The 18018-nt window shown below is 32.0% G+C and overlaps 1 protein-coding gene across 1 annotated transcript in view; it reads left to right on the top strand.

Annotated features, from left to right (window-relative positions):
* Positions 1-2751: 2751 nt before the first annotated feature.
* Positions 2752-18018, top strand: part of LOC145286232 (DEP domain-containing protein 7-like) — a 63745-nt gene continuing 48478 nt past the window's right edge. Inside the window, exon 1 of the mRNA XM_080135052.1 lies at positions 2752-2962. Within this exon, the coding sequence (XP_079991178.1) occupies positions 2887-2962 (76 nt within the window). The 5' untranslated portion in view covers positions 2752-2886. The remainder of the gene's footprint in view (positions 2963-18018) is intronic.

The raw sequence follows: 18018 nt of genomic DNA on the forward strand, positions 1-18018 counted from the left end.
TGACAGCAATACTCCATACATGGGCGAATGGTGGCCTTATAGAGATACAGGATACTTTTGGGTGTTAGTAGTTGTCTAGCACGGTAGAGAGAGCCAAACTTTCTTGCAGCGGCCCTGGCAATGCCTTCAATGTAATTGTTCCAACTCATGTTTCCTGTGCCAAGGAGTTTGAAAGATGTACTCGCAGATAAAAAGTCGTTGGCCATTGCTATAGGTGGTAGAGAGGGTTTCTTGTAATTATTGAATGAAACTAGTTTAGTCTTGGCAGCATTGAACGTGACCAACCATTTTTGTCCCCATTTCAGTACAGATTGGAGGTCTTCCTCTAGTGTTTCTGCCATTTCTTTAGAAATGTGTTCATTCGTCTTCCTGTCGTGCCTGTTATAGAGTGTATGACGAATCAAAACGCAGAGTTTTGATCTGCCATGTTTAATTAGGAGTTTAAAATCAACTTGGCATTTTTTTTTTTTTTTGCCTGAAAAAGTTTTTCATAGCTAAATATACCACTGAAAACCTTCTGCGCATGTCTGCTCAGGGAGCGGTTCTTGGAAAGCAAACGTTTACGCAGGGTCCACACTCCTCATCAAGTACCGAAAGATTTTTGATTGTACATACTCGTCACGAAAGAAAATGTCATATTCCAAAAATCTAAATTGGTCAAGTAAGTTTTCTTTTTAAACTAAGAAAATCAAATTTTATAACGAATCAAAACATAGTTTTGATCTGCCATGTTTAATAAATAAGAAACAACTCAATTTGAACTACCGAGATAAAAATCAGCGGTAATCGTGAAGAAAGAGAGAGCCTGTTTCCTCCGTTCGACTATAGGTGGCGTTACTGTCTGTCCACCCAGTTACGGAAGTACAAAATGTATATAATGCCACCTTTGAAATAAAAATAAATGTTTTTGTTATATTTTAATTTTATACATGTTTCTTTTTCTTTTTTTTTTTGTGCAAACATATTTAAGTTTTATTTTTTTGCAAACATATTTAAGTTTTATTTTTCCAAACATTTACGTTTTGATGCTTGTTTATTTTTAAACATTTACGTTTTTTTTTTTTTTGCAAGCATAAACTAAATGTTTTTGCTATATTTTTCTTTTAAACATATTTATGGGTACAACCGTTTTTCCGCGAGTATTTTTTACGCTCTTATGATAATAATAAAAAAAAATCAACGTTTTTTCTTTTATCTTTTTTATGGACCCCCCCCTTTTTTTTTCTTAATTTTTCTGCACTTATTTTACCTTTTCCGCAAGTATATATATATATATATATATATATATATATATATATATATATTTGAAAAAGGATATTGTAAAACCTGAATCTTACTTGAAACTACTATTAAAAAATAGCGCGGTACCAATAAGTGCATAAGCAAACTTTTCAAAAAGAAAAATATTTCAAAAATATTTAGTTTATGCTTGCAAAAAAAAAAAAAACGTAAATGTTTTAAAATAAACAAGCAACAACACGTAAATGTTTGGAAAAATAAAACTTAAATATGCTTGCAAAAACAAACAACAAAAAAACGTAAATATGTTTGAAAAAACAAAAAACAAAACTTAAATATGTTTGCCCCCCCCCCCAAAAAAAATCAAACCATGTTTAAAATTAAAATATAACAAAAACATTTATTTTTATTTCAAAGGTGACATTATATACATTTTGTGCTTCCGTAACTGGGTGGACAGACAGTAACGCCACCTATAGTCAAACGGAGGAAACAGGCTCTCTCTTTCTTCACGATTACCAAATCAGCCTTATAATGGTTACAAATTACTATTAAAATCGTTAAAAAGTTATATATATATATATATATATATATATATATATATATATATATATATATATATATATATATATATATATATATATAGAGAGAGAGAGAAAGAGAGAGAGAGAGAGAGAGAGAGAGACGGACCTGAACGAGCAGGTCCCTACCTGTAAATGATTTTCTTTTCACTTTTATCCCCAATGTTAAAAGTCATTAAAAATACTTTCGAGAAAACTTGTCGAAAGCGCTCTGTTTTGTTTTGTTTTTTAAAAAATGGAATGCAAATTTAAATTTCGGTCAGTTTTAATTTTTTTTTTTTCAAATCCCTCTGGTCCCACATTTTACTAAAGAAATGCTTGACAAACAATATCATTTTCTTTTCTCAACATTGTTTTGGTCACCTGAAAGTTAATCGACGATAATCCCCGGATTTTTATTTTTTAAGTCGAAAGGAATCATTTACAGGTAGGAGGCAAGTTCGTTCAGCCCCCCCCTATTTTCTATTAAAAAAATACCTGATCAATTTACGTGATTTTTGGAATATGACATTCGTTTCGTGACGGGTACATACGTCGCAAATATTTTCCCGCAATCTAGTTTTTAAAAATAGGTTTAATTCTAAAGTGTAGAAGCACCTTAGTTCTAAATAAATATGAAAAACTTTTGAAAATAACCTCCACAGAGAGCAAGCGTTGCCCGTTGCAAGATTGTCTGTTTTAACTATATATTAAAAGAAACAAACAAAACAAAAAACACGAAAGACTAAATGTAAAATGAATTGCAAAAAAAAAAAAACCCCCCCAAAAAACCCAAACAAACAATATTACGAAAAAGCCGTTAATTGTTACCAAATGAAAGGTTAAAGAGACGAAAAGAAAGAGTGAATAGAATCAACTCGTGGGACGGTCGGGCAAATCAACGAGTTCTTATTTATTTTTACTTTTTTTTTTTTTTTTACTGTCGTTGTTACGCGCGCGCAGGTGCGACGAGTGAGGCAAGCCGGGAAGACAAGAAGGAAATTTGAAATTCTCCTTACTCTTGCCGGCGTGTTTTAAAGGATTACACACACATACATATATTTTTTTAAATGTATTTACTTAAAACATGTTGCAGCCACCGGTAGCACCAAAACTGATGCGTTTTCAACGTGGATTTCCTCTCAGAGAATCGAAAGTTTACAGTAAGTGACTTTTAAAAAATTTTAATTAAACTTTCTTTCAGAAAAAAAACGGGTATTTTTGTTTTCTGTAAAAACAACAACGCTTGAAAACCAGAGAAAATTCAACCTTAACCGTTTTTATTTAAGAAATTGTTAATATTTATGTATAAATAGCTATACAGTATAAAAATTAACATAGATAAAATAATTTTATAATATTAACAGCTTTAATCTATTAAAACAACTAACAAGCAAGCTAATTGAATAATTTGAACAGGTATACGGTGTAACGCACGTCGCACAGGTAGATAACACGAATCTTAAAATAAATATTTAAAATAATTTCATGCTTTGATCGATGTGTAATATAATTGTTATTCATGCAATAAAAACGGACCGTGCTATTTTTTTTATATACGATTTTCAAGTTAAATTCTATTTTTATTATTTAAATTGGATGCTTGCACAAAGAAAGGCGACAGATCAAACAAGGGAGGTAAATCGTGAAGCAGGAACAATTTTGGTGCTAGTGCAGAGAGTGATCCGCGCTATTTTTTAAAATCGTATTTCCAAATTTAATGATATGTTGTTGTTGTTTTTTTAATATTTAATTGTAAGGTTGAAGTATAAAATATGTACAAAACACCCTCTCCTCCCATGTTAAGGATGGTTTTTTAAATAATAACGTTATTATTTACGTCCGGATCACTCTCTGCACTAGTACCACATTTTTTTGTTGTTTGTTTTTGTTTGGGGAAATACAGAATAGTTACAAAAAATCTTTCCTATGTTAAGAATATCCTTCTAAATAATGACGTTATTTATATAAGTTATACAATATATTATTTTTATACAATAAGTGCCTAAATATCAATTTTAAATTAGTTTAAACAGCAAAAACAATACTATAATTAAATTATTTCAAATTTGAATAATTTCCAATTCTGTTTTCGTAAATTTGTATCCAAAAAGATTTTTTAAATAAAAAAACGTAATTTGATTAAATTACAAACACTAAAAGCAAAAATTAAAAGTACTAAAATATTTCTAAAAGTTATCAATCTGAGTTATGTCCCCTGTTTCTGTAATCTTATTTAAAAAAAAATTAGGTATTAATGCAGAGAGTGATCCGCGCTATATTTTTAAATCGTATTTCCAAGTTTAATCAAAGTTTTATGTTTTTTTTAATTCAATTGTAAGGTTAAAGTACAAAACCCCCTCCCCCTCCCCTATCCATGTTAAGAATGTCTTTTTAAATAATAACGTTATTTCAGCACGGATCACTCTCTGCATGAGTACAAAAAAATCTTTGTGTGCGAACACCTTAAATTGTTAGATGAAAGTACACAAGAATCCTCACAAAAAGACTTCCATCCCCATGTTGAGGATTGGTTTCTAAATAATGTTATTATTTCAGCACGGCCCATATTCTGCACAGGTATCGTATAGTTTCGTTTGTTCTGACGAAGCATTGCCTTATCCTTTTTAAGGGGATTGGTGCATTGTAGGTCGCCAGGGGAATTCCGACCGATGGTGTCACGGCCAGTTTTGCACTTGTTCAGTAGTGACCTTTTTGGGTGGGGGGCAAACAGCCACATCTACCTTTCGGCTGAAGAGAAAGGTAAATTACCTGACATGGAGGCCTTCGGGCTTACTGTAGGCCATCCTCCCAAGCATTATCTGCTGTTTCGGAAAGGAAGGTTGCTTAAGGCGATTGATCCGATAATCGCAAAATTTGTCACCAGAATGGCAGTGTAGTGTGGCCGGGTGGCCCTCTTTTTTTTCTTTTCTTTTTTTGAGAGAGAGTGAGGTATTATTCCATTCTATAAACTGACCTAAGAAAGGTAGATTTAGTACTTAACTCCTTGTCGAAACCTTATTCGTCATTTATTGAAAACATGGGTTATATTGAAGATTTCAGCTTTAGATGGTTTCTATTGAAACAATATTTTAACCCAATTAGTTATTGTTCTATAACAATTTTGTTCAGGTTCATTGGATTCAATTAATAATTTAATGACCAAACATTTCAATGTGATTCATTCATATGTGATGTTGTTGTAAAGAAGTAATCAGGTCGATTACTAATCGGCTCTGTTTTGAACGAAGACCCCCTTTTCTCTACCCTGCAACCTCTCTCCCACAGAAGAGACGTTGCGAGCCTATCCTTGTTTTATCGTTATTTCCATGGCAGGTGCTCGCTCATCTGAACTCCAATCTCTGGTCCCCCCTCGCCAATCTTTCACGAAAAACACCCGTCTAGCTGAATCCACTGTGAAAAATTTCCCCCACTCTATATCTGTGCCTAAATCAAAACGCGGATTCCATGAACAAAGCTTCTTTCTTAGAACTGCACGCCTGTGGAACTCTGTTCCGTCTGCCTGCTTCCCACCGGAAGAAATTTCGTGAAAAATATTGAATAATTCCTCCCCGTCTTTCCAAGCTTATAACTCCTCGAAAAATGCAATTCAAGCCCTAATTTTTTTTTTTTTTTTTCAATTAAAGGAGCAAGGACCAAGGTTTCATTAAAAAAACAAACAAACAACTTGTTTAAAGAAAAAAAAAAAAGATTTTAAACTTCGGACTTTACGGGTAAATTTCTAAAAACACTACTTTTTTTGTTTTTAAATTTGAATATATTATTTATTGATCTTTTATCTTCAATTTGTGATATATAAAACTTTGGTAAGTAAATTGATTATTATTTACTTTTTAATAGACACTTGAAAATGGGGGGGGGCGTGAATTAAAAAAAAAAACAGCGTTTGTCTAAAATATTATATTCGATTTATTGGAAAGAGCATAAAATTTCACATTGACCCTGAAAATATCGTAAAAATTGAATCAATAGAAAAATTTTGATAGATTTTTAAAGTTTAAAAATTGAAAAATACTGAGCTCGTAAAAGTCAATTAGTTTCATTACTGAAAAAAAAAATATTTCTATTACTTTTAAAACAACTTTAATAGTTTATTTTGTAAGTATAATCCATAAAGAAAATAAACAACCAACTTTTAAAAGAAATTACGAGTTTTTTATATTTTATTCGCAGTTTCGTGTTAGGGGTGTCAAAAATTCCTACAAAAATTCTGATATACCTGTTGGCCCCCCCCCCCAGATGGGCATCCGTACATTTCTATTGTAAATGTTTGTATAAATTTTACCATTTTTTAATTTAATTATTTTTCTATGTTCCTGTTAAAAATTTTTTTTTTTTTTAATTATTGGCCAATATTATATAAAAATTATGTTACGCCAAAAGTTTCACATTCTTGCGAGCAAGGAAATTATTAAAATCTTGCGTATAAAAATTATGCGAAATCTGTAATTGAAAAAAAAAGTAGAAATATTTTTGCTACAATAATTTTTTTTGTGAAAATATTGGTACTCCTTGGGCGTTGAGTTCCATGGCGACCAGCATAAAAAATAAGCGTCGCTCCCTTCCTGACGCATGCGCACGTAACATTTTTTTTTTTATTTACTGACGTTGCCGTAGTAACTAAACGATTATTTATCATATTATTTATTTATTTTGAAAAAGTTTTACTCTATGAATATTAAAAGAAAAAAGTTGCTAAACATTTATTAATAATGTCTCACTTTTACAGACATTTGTTTTTAAATTTCTTTTTAAATGACGACTTTGATCGACTTTTTTTTTAAATAAGCATTTACGGATGGGTATGCTGACAGTTAAAAATTTTTTTTTTTTTAATTTCTTTTTAAATGACGACTATTTATCGAATTCTTTTTAAAATAGAATTTACGGATGGGTAAAAAAAAAACAAAAAAATAACTAAACCATTTACTGATAATTTCTCACTTTTACAAATATTTTTAACAAGTAAATGTTATCAAAGTCAAGATACTGAGAAATTATCAGTAAATGGTTTAGTTATTTTTTTTGTTCGTTTTTTATCCATCCGCAAATGCTATTAAAAAAAAAGTCGGTAAAAGTCATTTAAAAAGAAATTTAAAAACAAATGTCTGTAAAAGTGACACATTATTAATAAATGTTTAGCAACTTTTTTCTTTTAATATTCATAAAGAGTAAAACTTTTTTTCAAAATAAATAATGTGACAAATAATCGTTTAGTTACTACAACATCAGTAAAAAAAGTTACGTGCGCATGCGTCAGGAAGGGAGCGACGCTTGTTTTTTATACGTGCAACAATTATAAGCAAGCTCTTGCCTTTGCTTAGGCCAATCAAATTGGTCGAGATTTTAACCGCCGAGATATTTGAATGCTTTTTCTTCCGAGTTCCATACAAGCAGGCGTAGAAGAAAGATGGAACTCAACTCTCTCTGGATATGAGGCATTTGGGCGCCTCTACCCTTCGCCTCCTTGAGACTTTAATTTAAAGCCTAAATGATAAGGCTAAGTTATTATGGTACTCATGCAGAGAGTGATGCGTGCTGAAATATAACGTTATTTAAAAGCCATTCTTAACATGGGGAAGGGAGGGTGTTTTGTACCTATTCTGTACTTTAACCTTACAATTGAATAAAAAAAAAACATATAAAACTTTAATTAAACGTGGAAATACGATTTAAAAAATAGCGCGGATCACTCTTTGCATTAGCACCGTTATTATATATTTGTCTCCCAGAGACTTTTTCAGGTCAGAATTATTGACCTGTCATTAATGACTAGGGCTATGGCAACAACATATTATTATCATTGTTTTTAATCCCAAGTATATATCCGATAAACACAATTAATCAACCAAGAACCACATCACTCTATTTAAAAGCATATAAGATATCAACGGGATACGCATTCGAGAGTCAAAACAATGAAAAGAATAGTCTGTTGTTCTAACCCTAGTAATGACTTTTCCTTCAAATGAACATTCCTTATGAACTCTGTGATGTCGACTTTAGTCGAGAATTGAATCTTTCATCAGAAGGCATCATCCTAGCACCTTCAAACGGCTGTAATTAATCCGATCTTTGAACAGTGCTGGAACCCGTATTCCAGTTTCTGCTGAAGATAAAGAGCTATTACCTTTCGAGGTGTTACCAGCTCTATTCAGAGGCAAATTAAGCGTTTCCTTTTTTTTTTTTTTTTTTGCAACGAAGAATTTGTGTCGAATTTTAGAGATATGCTTTGTTGTAATTAATTTTTTGCCACTGTCTTTGAGCAAAAACAGTTGAAGAAATATCTTACACTAAGGTGTTTTTGAATGTTAGTTTGAGAACCGTAACTTTCCAAATAAATTGCAGATTTGAATTTTATTGAAAAATTCAAAAACATCTTTAACTTAAAAAAAAATGGATATCTATTGAAACTGAGAGTTAACCGAATTTGTTTAATCTTCAAATATTCAGATGTCATCGTCAAAGAGGCGGTTAATTCCGTTATTTGGAAACTAAACTTATTGTTCTGAGGGAGGTAACTCTATTTTACTCAGAATTGTAAGAAAAATGATTTTAAAAAATACTTTATTCAATGTAACAAATTTTTATAACACGAATAACAAAGTGTAAAATGTGACGATAATTTTTCTAGAACAAAACACTCGACTAATTGTAAGAAAAAAATGGTTGTTTTTCAATTACTTTAGTAAAATAGACTTACTTCCCTTAGAACAATAAATTAAGATTCCGAATGATCAATAATTCTTTTGTTCTAATTATTTAACCAGTTTTATATACCCGATGTTGCCCGGGTATATTTGGTAAAACTGCATTTTAATGCGATGAAAAGTTGTGTACATACGACAAATATTGTTTTATCTTGTTTTAAATATTAAATGAGGAACCATTTTAAATTAAAATCCATTTAATATTACGCTTGTAATATAAAAAACACACTTGTAATGTGTGCATGATTTTTTTCTCATAATTTTATTAATCTGAATAGATTGAAGTAAATATCATTCATCTGTTGAGTTCTCTCGGCATCAAAATCTACAGTCTGGACCTTTTCTGAGATGGTCTTTTCCCTGTTGATTGTGATATGATGCTGGCTGGACCATATGCAGTTATTTGCCTTTTCTCTCTTTGAGAAGAGGTTAGTTTATTGATAATCGCCTGCGGTGCCCCTACAGGAGAATACGGACGGGGCTGTCCAGGCATTTTTTTTTTTTTTTCAGGTCAAACTGCTCTTCCTCGAGGGCGCTGACTTTTCAGTCCCACTTTCCAATCTTTGTCACATTTCTCAGCGTTGGTTGGAGAGATAAGTACCCATCTGTTGAGGCTTAAAAGTTGAATAAGGCCACAATTTATGGGGTGGGGGTGTATTTATTCTTTTAAAGAACACCTTGCCAATAATTGTTATCAGCTTGAGGTGCCTCGGGGGAGGGAGAGAAAAGTAGTGTTACCCTCTTGTTTGTTTGTTTGAATTTTTTTTTGTGGTGATGTGAAAAGAAAGCGTTTCGCAGTTTCATCATTAAGGCCTGCCGCAGTGAAGTCGTTTGTGGTGGAATTTTTTGTATCAAGCGACTTGGTTATGGAGTGGAGGCAAAGTGAATGTAAAACTGCAGTTTAATGGCCTAAACATAATGAGATGAAAAATTGGTACAGAAAATAAATTTTATATATATATATATATATATATATATATATAATAGAAAGATCTTATTGAAAACTTATTCAAATTTTCAAAATAACATGTAAAATATACAAAATTTTAATTATCTGACAAGCAAGAAAGACCATATTCCGCAGAGTTTCGAAAAATGCAATTCTTCTAATCAGAGGAAAAGAGGTTTGCAAATTATGCAATAAAGTTTGCATTGAAAGAAACTACAAATATGAAATTAATCATACTTGCAAAGCGGGGGGGGGGGGGACTTTGCCCGATCGTAAAATACGCTTAAATATGATATTTCGTATATATTATTATAGAGTCGAGATTTCAAAAGTTAAAAACAAAACAAAAAAAAAAAAAAACGTATTTGAGTGCCATCAGCTAGAATCGAAATCGAAAGCAAAACTTTAACATTTAAAGCTGGTGACGTTACCACTGTACCAACATGACACACATATGAACTGATTAAAAATAAACTAAAATGAATGTACAAAATCTATAACGATTTTTTCAGTTTTGATCCCTTTTTAACCCCTTAAACATTTTATCCGGCTAAAGATCCATAAAAGAACGGTCCATAAAAAATCCAAATATTTGAGGCCCCTAGCGTCGCTCTCTGCGACTTTTAGTTTCTGAAAGAGATAGTTTGAAAATATAGAGACAGACAGACGTAGTGAGTTTTATAAATTAGATTAGTAAATAAGGAACCTTGAGTTAAAATCTATTTAATATTACGCTTGTAGTCTTAAGAACACTCTTGGAATACTGTATAGCTATCGAAATAATCACTAACTTTCGTCTGTATGAAGACTCCATTTTTTTTTTTTTTTTTTTTCTAGTGATTATTTCAGTATACGTACACTCGTCAAACATGTTCTTAGTATTATAAGCATACTATTAAAAAGAATGTTTAGACTGGAGGATACCGTTATCACAGTACTTTAATGTAATATTTTCGTTTTATCTTTTGTACATGAAAGAAGGTAGATAAGAATGGACAATTTTAATCCTTACCATTTGATGAAGTCATTAAAAAAACAAAACAGTCAGGTTTGGCATTCCCTTCCAACTTAAAAACTATGAAATGAAAAATCTTCAAGGTGGGTGGGGGTCCTATTTACATTTATTAAAAGAAACGATACTTTTAAAACAATATGCTGTCTGTTAATTATATATTTGAATGGCTGTACTTACTCAGAGTTGTCCAATAGTGTTGTTATTTGCAAGTTGTTCCAAGGTAAGTAACTCTGTATTGACGAATACAGAATTGTATCCATTTTTTTTTTAAAGATGGCGTCCATATGAAAATAATTCAAACCCGATCAAAGAACTTCAGAATCTTTATACTAACCCTTTAACCTCCAGGAAACTGTCACTTAGAACTTGTTGTAAATCAATGCCTTTATTCATGAACCTGTGATGCAACACAGAAAGAAACACTGAACAATCTATTTTAAGTGACAGTGTCTATCTAGTCTAGTATATCTATAAAAGTGAGTCTGTGTGTGTGAGGACACTTCTCAACCTATATACTCAACGAATTTTTAATTTACAGACTAGAAATTTGGTATATAGGTTATTCAGATATGTGGAAAACTTTTTAATAGAATTTCATCCGGAAAAAAGAGCTTCTAAGGGGTACATAGGAGTCGTCGGATTTTTCTCTGCTGTTTCACGATAGCGTATGCATGAATGGTTTCACATTACAGACTCCTTATGTTAAGTATGAGTTGGTTTGAAAACACTTTATGAAGAGCGTGTCACGCTGACCAAATAGTTATCGTACTTGACTCACTGTCTTTAGGTTTTATTTTCGATCTCAGCTCGCCTAAATATGCAACCGTAAGGCAGTGAGTCAAATATGATAACTATTGTTTTTACTTACAGGAAGAAAACTGTTTTAAAAAAATATAACACTCGCATGCACATGTCTCAATTTCTGTATGAATTAAAATATATTTGTGCATATTTTACGACTGGCCAACGCCAGGCGGCCTGCTAGTATTTCTACAAAAGTGAGAATGTGTGTATGTGAGGACATTTCTCAACCTATATACTCAACAAATTATTGATCTACAGACTTGAAATTTGGTATATAGGGTATTCAAACATTTGGAAAACTTAATTGGCTTTCATCCGGAAAAAAGGGACTGCAAAGGGGGTCAAAATTGAAAAAATTTGTACTTGGGGGGTTGTCATCAGAGTTTTATGTTTGTCAACTGTTTCACGCCTGTGGATGCGCGAATGGTTCACATTATGTTAATAAGTTGGTTTAAAAAGACATTTTAAAGAAAGTGTCAAGCTGGCCTGATGGTTATCGTACTTGACTCGTTTTTAGGTTTTTGTTTCAATCTCAGCTCGAGTATTCTTTTTTTATTTACAAGAAGTGAACTGTTTAGAAAAAAAAAATATTTGCATGCACACATCTGTTTCTTTCCATTTTTTTTACTTCATTTTTTTCAAAGGAATTTAATGTTATGTTTAATACCGGCCAACGCTGAGTACATCTTCTAGTTATAGCTAAAAATAACAATAATTGCCACTTCTACCTGGTCATGGCTAACGGAATGAGAACAATCTACTCCTCTGGATTAAATAAAGGATTTAGTTTAACATTCCATATAGGTTTCCAAGTTCAACATAAGAATTCTCAAATTTGAAAAGGTGCACCTGAAGAAGGTCAAAGGTTACATCGGCTGAAACGTGAAAATAACAATTAAGATGAAAATAGTGTGAATAATCCAATAATATATATTTTAGTTTATGCATATATTTATATTTTAAATATAAATACACACACATACGCACACACACACACACACACACACACACACACACACACACACACACACACACACACATATATATATATGACCTTGTCTGTGTGTTTGTAGAACGTCTCTACCTAACTCCTCTTAATTTTTAGTCTGTAGACTTGATCTGTGGAACAAATTTGATTTGGTTTTCGCCGGTAAAAATTGAAAGAAGTAATTGACCTTGGCAGGAATAAGTCAACTAAACCTGTTACTTTTATGCATGTGCGAATATATATTTATATGTTGAAATCACTTAATTTTTTAACGTTTTCTTATTTGATCTGTCGATAGATCAAATGTTAATCATTAAGGCTTAAGCGCTAAATGTTTTGGTTTTGATTCTAGCTGATGGCACCCAAGTAATTTTTCAAAACTTTTGAAATTATTATATATTGGGTATATATAATGGTCAATAACGAATTGGCTCGATAATAATAAAGTAAAATATATCGTATTTTACGACTGGACAACACCAGACAGCCTGCTAATTATTATATAAGTCACATCAAATGTAAGGGGACAAATTCACCAAAGAATATTTGCAGCATACAATTATTTCGACTTTTCACCAAGATATATGTAAAGTTCAAAATGTATAAAACATTTTATTATTCGATAAAGCTATCCTCAGTGTTTCCTAAGTAAAAGGTAGCCCTTCAGATTAGGAAAACCAGTATTATATTACAAATTCTTTTTTTTTTTTATTTCCACAATAGGGTTGTTTATTTACACATGTGTTCTTAATCTTAGTGTTGCAATATTTTTGATCATCGAAAGTTGGTAAATTCTATTTATAGATACTGACGATAGGAACTGACCAATCAAATAGAGCCACGTTCTGCTAGCAACCAATCAGAAACTAGAATTTCTCCATAAAATATTTTAAATCTTTTAGCATTTCAGCACATAATTTTGTCATGTCAACACGAGAAGGATCTTTTGCTCTTTGCCTATAAAATTATAAAGTCCGAGACTTATACCGTGACCATCGTCATATTACGGTAGCCTCGCTTATACAGAACAGCTACCCACTGAAAACTCTTCATTTCTAGGACTTGTACACACTTCTGAAATTAAACATGGCTTTCAATTAAAAAAATTACTATCATGCCCCTTAATTTCCTGGCATAATTACGTTCATAGCTTGTTATTTAAATAGATTTTCTTTTAACTACGGACAAACCTAAAATGAATGGATTAACATTTCTGTTAATCTTCGCTGAAACAATTGTATATATTTGACGTGGTTTCTCATATTAGATCCATTGCTCATTCTGTTTCTCGTGAAATCACTTCTCGCTATCGTTCTAAACACTTTCTCACACCTGAGGCTATTCTGTATCTCTACAAATCTACTATCAGATCTTGTATGGAATTTCGTTGTCATATTTTGACTAGTAAATCTCTCACATAGGTTTTTAATAAAGTGCAGAAACCTATCTGTAATTTGATTGGCTTCACCCTATCTTCTTCACTGCAAACTCTCTCTCACAGACGTGATGTTGCTAGTCCCAGTCTTCTTTTATAAATACTATCATGGCATGGGTTCTTCATAATTGCTTGATCTATTTCCTGCTTGCTTTGTTTCAGCTCGTTTTATTCATTAGTCTAGTATTTTCCATCAATTTGCTGCTGTAATACTCCATTGTAATACAACTCTTTTTTAGTAGCTTCTTTCCAAGAACTGCAAAATTATTGAACTTTTTTTTTTTTTTTTTTTTTACATGGAAGTCACCACTTATCAAGGCTCGTAGGCCACTGGGGGATAAGGGTTATGGTGTGTACAGTAATGAGTATCGTAGTAAACGTTAGTAATGGAGATTTGATAAATTGGATTACTTAAGCGGGTCGTTTATCAGGAATTTGTTTATGTTGGACTTGAAGACATCCAAGTTGTAGTCAGGTGAGAAATAGGCAAACGGAAGAGAGTTCCACAGGCGTGCACTTCTAAGAACTCTTTTTCTGCTCGCTCTTTTTCTCCTATCTACAACCCTTTTTTTTTTCCTTCAATAGGTATCTCGTCTTTGCTTTTTGCGATAATCACCCTTCATTCTTGTTAGCTCCTTACATCAAGTGGCCTCATGCCTTGTCTCGAGTGATTCCGTCAAAGAAATAATATTAAAATATTATATCTTAGTTCAATTATTTTTATTTATTTATTTATTCTCACCACACAAAACAAACAACAGCTGAACCTTTTCCTAATGGGTTTGCTTCTTTGCGAAATATAAAAAGAACAAAGAGATTATTAAGATGTAATTGCTATAATTGCGTTGCGGTGAGGGGGCGGGGTATACTGTTGCTGGAAAAGCTTAAGTCATTATCTTTAGATGAGGTATACGCTTCATTCATCAGTAATTAACATCTTTGACTATTCTTTCTTTCATCTTATTGTTATGGGAGAATCCAACTCCTTTGAGAAGGGATTTATGTCTGCACCTGCATGTGAAAAAACATTATGACACATGGTCAAGTTTAACCCCGAAGTGTAATAGTATTATTTATTTATTTATTTATTTATTTTAGTGAAAGTCCTGAAAGCTTAGGGTTTAATATATGAAATTGTTTTTATATTTCCTTAGTATGGCGGTGTGTGTGGGGCGGTGAACCTAACTCTTAGTATTTGGGGGTTTTATCCAGAATTCAGCCCAATTAAAAACAAAAAAGTATTAAACAAAATTTATGATGCACGTGTTCATCACGGAACGAAAATGCCATATTCCAAAAATCACGTGAATTGATCAATTTTATTTTGTTTTATACCATAATCATTTACGGTTTTTAGCGATTTTTAAATAGTAAATTGTAGCTATTACAAAGTTGATTTTATTCTTGGTAGTTCGAATTGAGTTATCTTCCCTTATTTATTAAACATGGCGGATCAAAACAACGTCTCGTTTTGTCATAAAATTTAATTTTCTTAGTTAAAACATCTTTATAAAAGTTTAACTCTATTTTTTTAGAGAAGTTCAGGAAATTTTGTAAAGCTTAGACTTTAGTAGGTGAAATTGCCCCTTATATTTCCTTAGTAAAAAGAAAAAAAGGACCTTTTACGTTTCATCACAAAAGGGCAAGCGGCTGACTCACGTGCACGCACATATCAATTTTACTCATTGACCTTCCGTGCAAGGTGGGGTTAGGGAAACGAAACCTTCTGGAACAACTCTGTGTCTGGTATTGCTGTATCCTTTGTAGTTTTTGCTACTAAAGGGTCAGAACGAATTTTGTGTTGATTCACTTTATAGTAGGGTCCCAATTCATCATCGATTACTCTATTTGGTTCCTACAATAGCTTAAATCAGTGGTTTCCAACCTTTCAAATATAGCAACCCATTTTAGAACAAACAATGAAAGCGACCCAAATCCTTAAAATCTCTTTAGGTATTCATTCATTTTTGTACAACAATCTACTGCGATTATTGAATTATAGATTATTTATCAGTGAATTAAGAATACATTCTGTAAATTCATGATTAATTTCAAATTTATTCATAAAAAATTTCAAAGCTGCTACAAAAAATCATTAATTGCAAATCAATTCAAAATTTTTTGAACAAATTTCTACCGTTATGTAAAAGTATGCGTATAAAACTGACCTTAATGATCGCAGTATTTTAGCTAGCTATTTAGTTCATTGTTGATATGGCACACCTCAAGTCGTGTTCTCCATTTAATTGATTTTGGTCCTTGTTTGTTAAGGATGAAAAGTTGTGAGAATGCTGCTTCACATAAGTTGTTGGGAACGGCAATAAATTTCTTATTACGATTTATATTACTGGAAATTTTTGGGAAGTTTTTTGCCCAAACTTCTTGTAGTTGCAGTTTAGCAACATGTTTTTCACGGTGTTGTTATATATAAAATATTCAATCACATTCAATTGGTGACTCCATACTATTGATGGTTGGGAATCACTGGCTTAGATGGTCTCACCAGAGTTAAAACAATTCTTTCACTAATTAGTCACTGTTTATCAAGGCTAAAATCCACTCGAAACTAAGGGTTTATCGGGTGAATAGATCAATTGAATGATGATGAATATTGAGAGGATTAAAAATGATGAAAGGAATGAATACAATTCGAGAACAATTCATGACGAGTGTTTTATTAATTTATTAACATTAGATGTTAAGATTTGCGGTAGTGGTAGGAACATAAGTTTTTACTGTGAAGGTTTTACAAGGAGATTGAAGCTTAGTCAAGCACTTTTTATGGAAATAACATAAGAGTAGAGAAAGACTAGTAACATCTTTTCTATAAGAAAAAGTTTGTGGAGAACAGAAAGATTTTCACCCACTAGATTCCGAAATAGATTTTGAACTCAGTCAATGCAATAAAGTGTGCTCTGAGGAGCTCCTCACTAAACGTGGCAGCAGTACTCCATCTGAGGATGTATCTCACTTTTTTGTAAGTAGAGTATTCTATCAAAGGTCAGGTTCTTTCTGGAAATGATTGAAGCATTTTTCTATTAACTTTAGCAACGGGTGGGTGAGGAGTGCCACTTTCTTGAATTATCCTTAAAGAGAGTAGAAACTGAACCTTTGGTTTACTTTTGACAACATTATAACTCAAGCTGCCATCATTTTTTGGGGGGGTTTGGGTATCTTTATTTTGAACTCTGAACCTCTACAGACTTTTCGACTGAACTTTATCATTCACGTAGATAGATTGTTCTCATTCTGTCCGAAGTGTTCATTTCTGTTATTCCTGATTATCGTCTGTAGTAAGTAGGGATCTACAGACTATCAAATTGGCCAATTAGAGATTAACAGGTTTTCTAATGGCGATTTATCAGCAAATTTTGTTGCCATAATGATACTAATATTAATTATTGTAAATGAAGACAAGTTTTGCTTCCCAGTGAAAATTTATCAAAGATCCATGCATTGTCTTCGCCATATTATCAAATAACATGCATGACGCACTGTTAACATGTAGACTTTTACAACTGAACTGAATTTGATGCAAATAGATGTAAACATATGGAAAATTTCCTTCCTTTCTCTTCCTATTGAAATAACATTATTTTTTTTTTAGTTTAAATCATTTTCAAAGAAAATTATTACTTCATCTTTCAGTTTTCATGTTCAGGGATTGTACAGTAAATTGTGATGATGTACCGAACCGAAAATAAAGCATTCTTCATCAGTCATACTCTTGTTCCTCATTTTCGGGCTCTTGCTACCATTACATATATATTTTTATTTTATGGTTTAGATCATGTATATTTTAATGAGATAAATTACTAAATAGATATCAGACATATGTAATTTAAATATGTAAAAAATGAACTACATATTGACAAAAACCTTCAACCATTATGGCAACCAGTTTCTACTGGAAGTATTTTGATGTTAATTCCAAGAATAAGAATACAGCTGCTTGCAAGTTATGTCAGTCTATTACACCAAAGGATGGCAAATTAGTAAAAACTTTTATGACGACTAATATGTTAAACCATCTTAGAAATTTTCATTCATAAAAAGCAAAAGTTGCAGATGAGAAATAGAAACACAATGAATATTCAGGGACAGACATTCCATGAACAAGTGGCAGCAACTATGAGCCACCAGCGAAACACCAAACTACTATAGAATCAATATTGGTTAAAAAGAAAGTTTGGGATACTAATGATCACAGGTCACAAGAGATCATTACCTGGCCAGAGAAATGATTGCTGTTGATATTCAACCATATTCTGTAACATCTAACATTGATTTAATAAGC

This window comes from Euprymna scolopes, chromosome 10 (assembly GCF_053919585.1).
Source record: "Euprymna scolopes isolate OS-2025 chromosome 10, ASM5391958v1, whole genome shotgun sequence".
Classification (NCBI taxonomy): Eukaryota; Metazoa; Mollusca; class Cephalopoda; order Sepiida; family Sepiolidae; genus Euprymna; species Euprymna scolopes.